This window comes from Belonocnema kinseyi, chromosome 5 (assembly GCF_010883055.1).
Source record: "Belonocnema kinseyi isolate 2016_QV_RU_SX_M_011 chromosome 5, B_treatae_v1, whole genome shotgun sequence".
NCBI lineage: Eukaryota > Metazoa > Arthropoda > Insecta > Hymenoptera > Cynipidae > Belonocnema > Belonocnema kinseyi.
Genome location: NC_046661.1, coordinates 42,078,749 through 42,093,041, shown reverse-complemented (window position 1 = coordinate 42,093,041; position 14,293 = coordinate 42,078,749). Strand labels below are relative to the sequence as shown.

Here is a 14,293-nt window from a genome sequence, read left to right as displayed (position 1 = left end):
TCTTCTTTCGCTCCGATTCTTCCCCCTTCCTGACGCGCCACTTGACACCAGCACTGCCAGTACTCTCGCTGGCCACCTCCCGCTCGTCCGTCGGTAACTGTAACCTACCCATGCACAAAAGTACGCACTGCCGTCAACAGATGTCTCTTAAGGCTGCTGTCGATTACCGCCCAAAAATTGCAGTTTCTTTGCCCTATTTCACCCCTCACATCCCCTTCAGACACCCTTTTCTCACACCTTACATCCCCCAGCACTACAGGAACCACCCTTGTCCGCCATACAGGCCCAAAATCCTGAACACAAAACTACCCCGCTCCCTTGCAAACCTAACCGCACTTTCCCTATTTAGCCAAATCCCACCCCCAACTACAATGTAAATTAATTTTTATCTTCCCAATGAACTCCTCACAGCCGTACTCACCTCCTAGACTTATTATTATTTATTTGATTCAAACAAATAATAGTTCTTCGTGCATCTGCTTGAGTTTCGGGGCGCTGCAGCGCCACTTAGTATTAGGCATTCAAAATGGTGGTTGAATCGTTGAATGTGTCAGCGTGTTTGTTCACGGAATGTGTAAGCAGTAATGTGAAGACTATACCTAAGCGAAACCTTGGAAATTTGCAAGTTACATTGGGCGAGCTAGAAAAAAGTTGGTATTCCACCAATTACAGACCGTCGCCAGTTTTATGTTTGAGTAACTTCAGACATCTGTAAGAGAAATGAAAGTGTTCGTTTTGAGCAAATTGCTGGAAACCTGGGACCTACCCAGCGATTTTATTGAAATTTTAAAGAAAATTTATTTTCTTGCCATATTCTGAACCCTGTTAAAAATATTTAAGACTTTATTTCACGCTTTAAGATTTTTAGAGTGACCTCCAACCTACAGCTGTTGCTGTTACTATAGCGAAATATATGGTTTATTGAAAACAAGAAATTCCGTTTTTAAATAAAAATGAAAATTTATTTAAATCGAACAAAATCTGCAATTAATTTGACAGAAAAAATGTTTAACTTAAACAAGAGTTTTATTTCATTCAAGCAAAATATATAATTAAATAAATATCGTAAGTAAAGAAAGTGAAATAATAAAAATTATCAACAGGTTCGCGTATATTACATATGAGAGTACCATTTCTTAAGTATCTTTGAATTTTTAATGGTATAAAAAAGAATGCTTCTAATATATCCCTTTGCTGTATGCCAGCATAAATAAAACGGAGACAAACAATTCCATTTGGAGAAAAAGCAGATCAGAGTTAAATAAATAATAATTTTTTTTAATTGACGATTATAAGTGATGCAAGAACGTATCCTGATTAATTTGGCCGATTACAACAAATATATCGTAGAAAAAGATTGCTTAATCAATTTTGCCTAAACAGTTTTTTATATATCCAATAGAAATTTGTCTAACTTATCATCAGGCCAGCCATATTCTCGAATCCATACATAATTTTTCAACCTATAATATTAATTTTAATTATTTTTATATTTGCAGATCACTTTCGAGTCATTAAAACATTTCTCTTATTTATATCTCCATATTTTACAATATAATAATAATACGAAGTAAATAATGAATGAACGCTGTTTCCTAATGTTTTAAAAAAATTGAAAGTTTTTCAAACATTTGTAAAAAGACAATGTTTTAATTGAATAATATTTCAGATATTCTCGATCCATCGTCCCACCACTGTAGGAAATCTTCTATTCAAATTGCTGATTCCATATTGTATAAAAAAATGATTAGCAATTATTTATTTTTAAATTAGAGTATAAGAAATATATAATAAATCATAATTGCTCTTGTTTTTTCTCCAACAGAGGGGGGGGGATGCCTGTCTGAAGTAGATCCGCCCTACCTGTTTCAAATAAAATTGGCGCCACTGACAAAGAAATAATATATTTGATTCAAACCTAATATACATTTGATTCAAACAGTTTTTTTTCTCAGCGTAGTGTTTAAAAAAAATTAATTTTAGAATAATTACACATATAATTTTTTATAATTAAGAGCCCTATGGGTTCATCCTGGTACCTATCTCATACATAACGTATATTCGACTTTAATTATATATTGAAATGTTTATCATGCATGTGGTGCTTGAAACTTATAAGTCGAGTATCGAATCCTGGAGTATTCTCGTGAATAATTAACGAGAAACATCTAAGCGGCTATAATCTGAATCGGTTCCTCTTAATAGCATCCCAACTAAAATTAAAAACTTCTCATCAGCTTCCGCATATATTTTTAAAATAGAAGTTTTTCAACATCATATTTTGAAAATTACTAAACTTTAAAAATGTAATAAAACTTCGTAATACAAAAATTGGAAAGTACTTACTTAAACTTTTTGCGATATGAATAGAATATTAATCAAGCATTAAATAATTTACAGTGATTGCCATCCACATATTTCATCCTTTAAGGACAACGTTGATGCCTAACTCTGCCGTACAACTTAAAAAGACACTTATGTCTGTTCAACTTCGAACGGAGAAAATCAGCGAGAAAGATTTTGTTTCGAAAAAGTATTATGGAATTAATTTTTTATAAATGTTTCGACGTCATTCATACAAATTGATGGATATTTGTCTCATTCTGTAAAAAAAATTACATTTTTGTTTTTTTGCTAGAAACAATCGACATGCGGTTGCTCATAGTGAAAAACAGGGGGAAAAGCCGCGAGTTGATACGCGGCTTTCTTATCTGTAAAATATCTCGACCTTATTATATTTTGAAGACGGAGCCTCGAACCTTTTACAAGTTAAAAAGACTTCGAGTCGACACGCGGTCTTTCTGAGTTGCAGTTCCATACGTCATGCCTGGCGTTTAGAGGTCAAATGCAACTTTTCAGTGACTTACTGTTTAATCCTGCAGCGAATTACAAATTTTAGTCACAAAAAACTTGTTATTTAATCAAATCTATTTTTTTTCTTCAGAATTCTCGTTTGCGTAGATAACTGCATTATTCTTTTGCGAATCGATTGATGCGATAATCTCATTTTCGTCAAAAATGTGAGTTAAGTGTCTTTTTAACTTGCACGGCAGAACTGTTATTAGTTAAGTATTTATTATTGAAGGAGCGAGGAAAACAACAGCTTACTGAACCGTATGCATGTTTTATTGCAACACTACAAAAGAATACATTTTGAAAATATTTTCGTAATAATGATGATATATAATTGATATTTACCTAAGCGAAGACGTAAAACCAGAACACCATTAAAAATTGTTATTTACAGATTGAGTAAATAAAAAAATCAGTTTTCGCTCACCGACTCTTTCGATATATATTGTATATTACTAATTACTATATCCTCCCTCCCCCTCCAATGTCCTTTCTCATCCTACCCATCACTCATCCACCCACAACCCCTCTCCCCATTACCCATATACCCCTAACCCATTATTTGCTTTCCATTATCTCCCCCCCCATCTTCTTCCAAATTTCTTTTATCCATTTCTCCTGCCTTTATCCACTTTCCCCATATATTACTGTATCACTCACCCTCTCCTCTTTCCTCTTTTCACTTTCCTATTCCCCAACTCACCAATCCCCTGCACCCTTAACCTCTCCTGCAGTATCACCTCTATTATAAAGATTTCCCTCTATCTCCATCTGTTGTAAAAGATATAATTACGAGTTTACAAGAATATTGTGTATACTATATTTATCAGAGTCTCTGGAGATATTATTTTGCCTGTGTTCTTTTTTACGAGTTAAATGATTCCAGAGTAAATTGCGAAAGTTGCAGGCTGTTCTTCAGTTTGAAACTGCGATAAATAGAGCCTTTGTAGGAGATTTAATTGCTATTCTGCTAAATGCTTAAGTATCTCTTTTCTACTTTGGCTAAGCAGACTCAGATAATCTCATCTGTATTGGTCAAATTAGAGCCGGCTTCGTAAGAAAGGAAATGCTTTATTTTCAAAGGTCCTGAGAATATTTTTCTATTTTAAATTAATTAAATATTATAACTGATAATAAGTATTTATGTGAATTTCAGCCTCCTTTAGTAAATTACTACAAAAGATAATGAATTCATATTAATCCAGTTGGGGTTTAGTAGATTAATTAGAAATTAAGTGAATTCTCCATTCTAGTTCATCGTAATAAGATATACATACTAAATTCTAGCCAATTCTAGCGAATTCAAAAGGATTTCGCTGCATTTAGGTCAGACTAAGTAAATTGTTTGAAATGTCACTTAATTGAAATAAATCTAAGAAACTAAGATGCAGTTGAGTTCATTCAAGTAACTTCCTTGTGATTCACAAAGAATTCTAATGAATTGAACAGAATTTCTACGGAATTCAAAGCAAATTAATTTTTCTGAAATACAGTAAATGTCATTTTGAATTTACAATGATCATATTCGATTCTGTCTTCTTATTTTACAGTTGCCTTCTAGATTTGTTAATAGAACATTCACAAGCAGTTGTCCGAATCGAAATTCCATTGTCATCCGGGACGTAGAGCGATATACAAAGTCATGTTCCTGGGAAACTATTTCCAGGAAACAAAGTGTCCATCAGGCTAGACTACTCGGAATGTTGGACGTCTGTTATCCAGGAAAGTGAGTTCGGTAGCCCTAATTCAGTGCAGGTGTTACCCGATGATGTGACGCATTTTGGCTCGCGAAGTCTTCTCAGGAGACGCTGAATTTATGTCGCGTCGGAAAATACGAATCCAACGGAAATTGCTTTCCGGGACTCTCAAAATCGACGACGCGGAAGTTAGGAAATTTACGTCATCTTTGGGCCGATCGGCTTTCGTCAAAATTCTTCTTTCAGATTTCCCATAAGAATTTTTATTTACATTCTAAATTTCTCCTTCAAATATTTGAAAGATTCTTCACTTTTAGAGAAAAACGATAAAAGTTGTTTTTTCTCTTTGTTTCCATCGTCTGGTCAAGGAAAAGAAAAACTGCAGAAAACCTTTCCCGAGCACAGTTTTTTATCAAATATCCATTTTAAAAGTTCAAAAATGTATTATGTACTCAAAAGTACTTTTATTGTTTTTGGAAATATTACTGCCTTCTTATTTGAAAAAATAGAATGTTTATTAATGCATGTTGAAAAATTGGATCAAATGTTTAAAATATTGAGATTTCAATTTCTAAAACATCTAAAGGAACTAAATTTTTCTTATTGATAGTTATGTGTCAAAGAAGAGGGATTTCAAATAAAATTCTATATTTTTCAAATTCATTTTGAATTTATTTAAATTTACTTCGACTTGTACAAGTAAGTTTAAAAGCATTTTTTTTATTTAATTAAATGCAATTTATATTTAGTTGAATTCTCATGGATTTACTTTAAAATTATTGTAATTCACATGAATTTTTATTAAACACAGATAAATTAACTTACTTTGAATTCCATCAATCTCTTATGAAGTACTTTAAATTTTAATTTAACTTAAGTTCGCATGAACTGCCCTAAATTCAGCAGAATGCATTCAAATATAAGCAAAGTATGGACTAGAATTTAGTAGAAACAATTTTACGCTCTTTTAAAAAGTTCCTAATATGGCTCTTGTTTGCCTTTGTAATGCCACCTCTCAGTGTTGCTTCATTTTATTAAGCTTCATTTATTTTATCCAGGCATAGCCATGAAATTTCCGCTTCTAATTAGTTTAGCGTTTACACAGTAAAATATGCAATTTCTACTTAGTCTTTCAGTATTTATACCTGCCTCGAGATTTACCTTTAATTCGAGCTTTCCTCGAGACCGTCAGATCGCTCGTGCACTGATTCAACCGCCCTGATAAAAACTTTATCGGTAAGTGTTGCACAACCAAGTTTCGTACTCGGTGATCGCACGTGCGATATTGTCCGCACGAAAACAACGTACGATTTCGTGGTGGAGAGAAAACGCGGAAAGTGAAAAGATAAAACCGCTAACCGATTGCAACGTTCGCAGGTGGAGATATTAATTTGCTTTTTTTATCATCCTCACCAGAAGACAGCTCTGAAAAACACATGTACAAAAAAATAAATTTTAATTTAAATCTCTGACTGGAAATTTGGTATGATTAATAGGTGAAACAACTTATTACAATTATTATATTATATTATAATACATTACGCTTCATTTGATTCTTTCAGGTTTCCGTAAAAGATGATGGTCGACCATCGCTTTCATCAACGACTAGGGTAGTCGTAAAAGTTGACGATGTGAACGATCATGGTCCTGAGTTCGAGCAGAAATTTTATATTGTCCAAATTCCAGCCTCATCAGATATTGACAAGCCATTATTTCAGGTTAGTTGGACAGTATGAACTTTAATTGTATAATTTAATTGCTGGCTAAAGCAAAATAATCATATTGTAAATTTTACAATTTCATTGGAAATTATTCCAGCCCTTAGGAAGTTGAAGGACTATTGTACAATTGTAAATAGAGGTGCCCCCTGTAAAATGTATTAAAATTGTATACAAGATAGTCTGTACAAACCCACCAAATAATTTTTTGGCTTTCTTAAATATTTTGGAAATCCTTCCTCGTTTTTTTGTCGAAAAAATAAAGAAAAATCATTGGGTAGGGTAGACTAATAGTTCCAATCACACTGAAGCACTTTGGGCTCGCTCACGTAGGTTTTGCACATTATATCTACCATCCAAAATTTATATACCCGCACACAAACATAAAATCAACAAAAATTGCAACATTGTTTTATATGTGTCCTAAAATAGTGTTAATTATTTTTTCCTCCGCCATCGCTCTTCCTTACACACCCTTTACGCTTACCCCCCCCCCCTCACAATCTACCGCTCCTACTTACCCCTTCCCTTTCCCTTTTAAATCTCTACAACCTCTGTTTCTGTCAACAAGAACTCTTTCTTCCACTCCTACTCTCTTATTTCTCCTCTTCTCATCGTCTGTCCCTGATTTTTCTACCCTCCTTTTATACCTCTTTTCTCAACTCCTCTTCTTCTGCTGTTCCGCTCTCAATTCTCTACATTTTAATCCTTATACCCACGACAACTCCTACCAAACTCCACTCCGCTTACTTAAATCCTATTTTTGGTGTCTTACCTCTCTACTTAGGGTCCCTGGAAATCGAAGCAATATCGTAGAAATAAGATTCAGGGCAAACGGTGAAGCCATTTTGCCTAATTTTTTGTATAAATACTCGAGTATAAAAACTATATCGGTACAGGCCGTTTTTTAAAAAAATGCTATTTTTCATGTAAAAATTAAAAGAAAGAAATTTTCCTCGACAGCATCATTGTAGTAATGTGTTCTACTATTCGGCAAAGCAGGGAACAGGTAAGGCAGTTTTAGAGCTCGTATTTTCCTTTGAATAATGCTAGCGAGTAAAGAAAAAAGTGCCTGGTACTACAATAACCGACAATGATTCATTCAAGGGTAAATACACCGTATATGAAAACTAGGAGCCCCTACCTAAATGAATATGTGAATTGCCGAAGAATACAGTTTTCGGCAACTTACTCCTGAAGTAGTACCTTGTACATTAAATGACAATATATATGTACAAGCTCTCTGTATAAAAAGGTACACAAATTTTTCATGTTTGAACAACGCAAGGGCTGTCGGTAATAACCGGTTATAGAAGTCTACTCTAGCGCTTTTAAGAAGACAGTGAAATTTGCAATACAAAATATTAATTTTCAAATACTAAGAGTTATTTTAGACCCTAAAATACTAATTTTTCAACCAAATAATGTAAGTTTCTACTGAAAATGATGACTTTTTAAGAAAATAGTTGAATATTGTATAGCAAAGAGGTGAATTGTAAACAAATTCTACCAAAAATTTGTATTTGCAAGTAAGAAGATTAATTTTGCACCGAAGAAGACCAATTTGTACGAAAGAAATGTCCTGTCAACTGAAAATATCTTAATTTAAAAAAAAATACAAATTTTAAACAAAATAAATTATTGAAAACCAAACTCTTGCATTCTAAAGGGAGAAGATTCTTCATTTTGATCCAGAAAAAATACATTCTTAACAAAATATATGGATGATCAATTATTACGATTATTATGTTGATTGCAAATGGTTTAATCGACGAAAAAAGTGCAAAAGGCAACAAAGTTTGATTCTTTCTGGAGAAAGAATCAAACTTTGTTGCCTTGTTGCTGTCAGTTATTGTTTACACAATAAAAGACCAAGATTTCGAAAGGAGAACCAAGATATTCGTAATCAGGGGAATTTTGCTGTCCTTTCGATGAAACGTCATTTCGGGAACCTATTAGCGCGTGCCGACATGTTACTGTTCTTTTACGAGGAAAAGAAGATGCGCAATTACATTTCATATTTTTGTATATGTTTGAAACATTAAAATTTAAAACCTTTCTGTACAAGCTCCCGCAGGGCCGACAAAATGGAGCGCTACACTAGACTTCTATAATCGGTTATTATAGGCAGCCCTTGAGTTGTTGAAACATGCAAAATTTGTGTACAATGTGAATAAATCTATTATTTTTCGGAGGAAATTGGGCGACACAGATAATCGATATCTTGCATGTTTGTACAATCTGCCTTTTCATACAGAGAGCTTATACATATATTGTCATTTAATGTAAAAGGTACTACTTTAGGAGTAAGTTGTCGAAAATTGTACCCTTTGGGAATTCACATGCTCATTAATAAAACCTCTAGTCTTCGTATAAGATGTGTTCGCCCTGAATGAATCACTGTCGGTCATGGTACCAGCCACTTTTTTCTTTTCTCGCTAGGATCGCCCAAAGAAAAATCCGAGCTCTAAAACTCCCTTGCTTGCTCCCTGCGTCGCTGAATAGTAGAACAAATGACTACAACGATGCTGTTGAGGGAAATTTCTTTCTTTTAATTTTTACATGAAAAATAGCATTTTATAGAAAAATCGACCTGTATTGATAGTCTTTATACTCTTTAGAGTATTTACACAAAAAATCAGGCAAAATGGCTTCACCGTTTGTCCTGAATCTTATTCCTATTATTTTGTCTCGACTTCCAGGTCCCTTAATTTTCTCGACTAAATCCTTCTACACATATACGCCCCAGAAACCACTCTTTCCCTTCCTCACTCTACCCTTCCTCCACTCCTCTTCGCATCCTACTTCCGCTCAGAAAAAACTACATTACCACTGTCCAAACAGGTATGTCCAACTGACGTAACCACATTTTCGAATCGAGCAAAAACCTATTTTATAATTAAGGGCTTATTTAATGCTAATTTAATGCCCAATTGCCAAATTTGATGCTCCACTATTTTTTCAAAAAACCAAGGATTACGCTAGCTTAATCTTAAGCTGACGTAACCCCATGTAAAATAAACGTTGATTCGAGTTTCGCCCTATCGTATAATCAAGGGCTCATTTAATGCTCTCCAAAACTACAAAAAATGATTTTCCAAAAGCCACCCCTAATACTGAAAAACCACCCGTGATTCAAATTATGCACAAATTATAAATCCAACCATACAGTATTTAAGACCTCGTTTCATGCTCATTTAATGCCCCATTTCCAAATTTAATGCTCCACTATTTTTAAAAGAAACCGGAGGTTACGCTAACTTAACATTAAGTTGACGGCACCCTATGTCAAAGAACGTTGAATCGAGCTCTGCCATATCACATAATTAAGGGCTTATTTAACCCCTTCGTTGGCAGAGTGAATTCGACAAATGTGCCCAAAATGGTAGGAAAATTTGTTATTCTGAAAATTTATATCCTCGGGTTTTTGGGGTCACTGAATCCGAATATGAAGTCAAAATTCGGAAATCCAAAATGGTGGATACAATATGGCGGACAAAAATACAAAAAACGGCTCAATTTTAATAAATCTTGGTACTTACGGGTTCCTGGGCTCGCTGAACCCGAAAGTAAAGTCAAAATTTAAAAAGCCGGACAAAAATATCCGCCATTTAAAATTTTCTAATTTTGACTTCAAATTCTGATTCAGCGATCCCAAAAACCCGTAAGTACCAAGATTGATCCAAATCGAGCCATTTTTTTGTATTTTCGTCCACCATATTGGACCCGCCATTTTGAATTTTCTAATTTTGACAATTTTTTAAAATTTAATTCTCCCCTATTTCTTTTAACCGGGGGTTACGCTGGCTTAATATGAAGCTGACGGAGTCCCAAGTGAAATAAACGTTTAATCGAGTTCTGTCCTATTACTTATTTAAGGACTCATTTAATGCTCTCCAAAATCACAATGAATTTTTTTCAAAAAGCTACCCCTAATACTGAAAAACTACCCTTAATATAAATTATGTACAAATTGTAAATCTGACTATACCATAATTAAGGGCTTAATATAAATTATGCACAAATTGTAAGTCTGTCCATATCATATTTGAGGGCTCATTTAAGGCTAATTCGATGCATTTTAAACCATTTTAATGCTCTGCTTTTGAAAAAAATAAAGATTATGCTAGCTGAACGCTAATGCCCTTAATTACAGTATGGCCAGATTTACAATTTGTGCATATAAAATTTGTGTTTTGGAAAATAATTATTTGTGGTTTTGGAGAGCATTGAGTAAGACCTTAATTATGTGATATGACAGAACTCGATTCAACGTTTTATTTCACATGGGGTTCCATGAACTTAACGTTAAGCTAGCGTAACCGCCGGTTTCTTTTAGAAATAGTGGAGCATTAAATTTGCAATAGGGCATTAAATGAGCTTTTAATTATAGTATGGTCAGATTTACAAGTTGTGATTAATTTATATTAAGAGTGGTTTTTCAGTATTAGGGGTGGCTTTTGGAAAATAATATTTTGTTATTTTGGTTAGCATTAAATGAGCCCTTAATTAGGTGATATACCAGAACTTGATGTAACGTTTATTTCTCGTGGGGTTCCGTCAGCTTAACGTTAAGCTAGCGTAAGATTTAAAAAAAATAGTTGAACACTATATTTGGCAATAGGACATTAAATGAGCATTAAACGAGCCCTTAAATATGTGATATGACAGAAATCGATTTAATATTTATTTCACATGGGGTTCCGCCAGCTACACGTGAAGCTAGGTATTTAAAAAAATGGTGGAGCATTAAATTTCGCAATATGGCATTAAATTAGTATTAAATGAACCCTTAAATATGAAATAGGCTTTAACTCGATTCGAAGATGTGGTTACGTCAGCTTAGCATACATTGTCCTAACTCATCTTGACGTCGTCTCCACTCCACTCCACCTCTTCGTAGTCGATTGTAGACCCCCCTTTTATGCTCTTTTCCTTTCACCCCGCTTCCAATTAACCGCTCTCATTATACCCTAGAATTACCACAATTTCTCCACCCATCTTCTCCCCAAGTCACTTTCCATACGCCCGCCCCATCTGCCCCTTCTACCCACCTCCAAACAGAAGCTTATCAGCCATAGAGATTTCAGTTACCTAATTTGTTGTAATAAGTCTCTCCCTTACACTGGTTACGACTATGCTAAGAGTATACTGTAACTACTTTGTAAGTCACGCAAATTTCAACACAACTACAACTACTTTTGAAACTACAATTCTACTTCGTCATGAAACAGGTAAAAACACACTAGTAAAATATCAGAAATTTTCTCAAATTAGAAAACAAAAGCAAAAGAATAGCTTCCTGAAAATAGAAGCAAAATTAAGCCTACACGGAGAAAACGATATCGCATGAATTACAATATATACCGTAATTCCTGCTCTACATGTCGTAATTTTCTCGTTATAATAGCGTAAAATCTTGTTGTCGTACATTGCAAGATTTTACATTATATTATTATTTTATTATATTATATATACAAGGGTTCTAGAAGTGGCCAAGCGATGTTAGTGCCTTATAATATCGTACAAAGCTCTATAACCTGCTTGTACATTCACAGAAAAAACAGAAGATAAACTTGACGTCGATTTCCGACGAAAGATTTAATGCAACAAAAATGAACTTTACAAGATAAACTTTAACGAAATATCGGTTAAACTTTCTTTTTTTCCATGATAACACATGTGTTTTGAAAAACGCGAAGTTGTTCTGAATAAAACCTAATCCCACTAAAAAATTTTCTGCAAGAAATGTTGTCATTACTTTATTGTGTGTTATCATATTGCGCTTTATTTCAATATAGAGGTTTTGCGATATCATTGTGCGATATCTTTTTCTCCGTGTAAATAAAGAAAAATTGAGTACTATTTCTTCTTGGAATACAAAGTCAGCCGTACCCCGATTAACGATTATGTGTGGATGGCATTTCCTCTTTTCTAAATTATCACTTCATGATAATAAACACGCAGAAATTGCCAGCTTTCAATCCACTCGATCAAATTATCTGCAAGCGAAGCGGCTCTCGTCACAAAAGTAAGAAAGTTATATAAAAGTCGTCCTCTCTCTCGTTCTCGACAGAAATCGAAGCACCTTTCACGGGAGTACGACCTCTCGATTGATACGTTACTCGAAAATGGGACTTGGGAGATATTTAGTCCTGACAGCCTGTCAGGCGACCGTTTCTTCAGGGTAAGATTCTTAAAGCACACAAAAATACACACGCATCTGACAATGTCACGTGATAAGTACTGAAGAGATAACATATTCTGATACACTCAGCATGTTTGATGATCGATTGGAAAAATGTGCTTTTCCCTTTATTTTAGTGAATATTTATTCATTTTTTAGAGGTATAATATTTATTTTTCGATTCTGTTCCCACAAAAACATACAGTACACCGGTACTATATAGCACTTCTGTACTATACAGTAATCCTGTACCATGTAGTTCTCTGAACTTGTACTGTTAAGTTGTACTTTGTGGCCGACTGTTGTGACTGTACTGTATATAATGCACTGAACTTTTGATTGACTTCACTATACTGTGCTTGACCTTTCCTATACTAGACTTTTTATACTGTATTTCACAAAACTGTACTGAAATAATCTTGTAATTTACTACAATAGACTTGTTCTACACTATATGAATATATACTGTGCTAAAATGAAATTATATTGTCCTATACAGTATTATTGTCCTATAGTGTAATAAATCGAATTTTACTTTAATGTGTATTGTACTACAGCTCTAAACTTGTAATATATACTATGCGGAATGGGTCATGTAGATATTGTACTCTAAAGTACTATATTATAATGCACAGAACTTAAAGTCTCCTATACTGCTACTACATTACACTATAATATAATAGTTAGACTGAAAATGTACTATAAAATATTGAACTCTAATGAAGAGCAGTGCACTATAATTTAGTTACAGTACTCTTCTTCGATCTATTTTTATTTAAGGTATTTTTTTTTAATATTGTGTTATATTGGTCTTGAAATTATTATACTATAATATAATACAGTGGACTCAGATCATACTATGGTGGAACTATACTGAAATTTTAAAGTACTCTTCATTTTTTACTAAATTTTCTAACTATGGTTTCGTATATCATTGCATTACTTAAAATACCTTGAATAATACGTTAAAGTACAGTGGTAATTTATTTAAAATATGTACTCTTTTGATAATACCATACTATTTTTAAAAACTGTGTACAGAAAGAGTGAAACATTTTAATCCTATTTTTTAGTAAAAATAATTTTTTTGATAATAGTATTGTTAATCAGGGTTATGAGTAATTTTTTCCATTTTATGTTTGGTTGATCTACTTTACTGATTCGTGTATTATCATAATACTATTAAACTGTTAGTACATATTATTTATTATCTTTTTATAATACACATAGTACATTATAATACAGTAAATTACAGTGCACATCATTATGCTATAATACAGTGCAGTGCTTAACTTTATAGTACAGGACGTTATAGTACCGAATTGGTTACGTTACCTAAATATGCTTTATTCTGCCGTGATTGGAGAAAACACCGTTAACTGCAAAAAATCGAAAAATTAATTTTTTATATCGTTGGAATCGTGAAGAAAGGACACACCTGTTATTAAAATATTTTTTTCAAATTTTTAATAACTTTTAAAATAATTATTAAAAATTTTGGAAAAACGCCGTTGCTGCAAAATTTGGCGAGTCGTGATTTGGAAGGGAGCCGTAACTGACTGTTAACTGCAGACTCAAATCATGGGCAGCTGAATACGTCACAGAAAAATTCGAGAAAAAGCCGCTGTGGGCAGTTGCGGACCTTACTAAATTATCGGGCGGTGATCTCGAGCCTTCGTGATTGCGAAGAGATCCATACGCGCTTACGGCCTTCTCCGGAATCATCAACCCCCGATAAAAAAGGTATGTAATTCGAGAAACGCCGTAGCTGCATTTACTTTGAGCTGCGAAAATCTTTTGCCGTGAACGGCGTTTTCTCAAATCACAGCAGGCCTTTT

At 33.8% G+C, this 14,293-nt stretch overlaps 1 protein-coding gene across 1 annotated transcript in view; it reads left to right on the top strand.

Moving 5' to 3' along the window:
- The window catches only part of LOC117173134 (fat-like cadherin-related tumor suppressor homolog), a 982,814-nt gene that overhangs the window by 921,865 nt on the left and 46,656 nt on the right, over positions 1-14,293 (top strand). The window contains exons 8-9 of the mRNA XM_033361532.1: positions 6,113-6,268; positions 12,345-12,455. Coding sequence (XP_033217423.1) covers positions 6,113-6,268; positions 12,345-12,455 — 267 coding nt within the window. The remainder of the gene's footprint in view (positions 1-6,112; positions 6,269-12,344; positions 12,456-14,293) is intronic.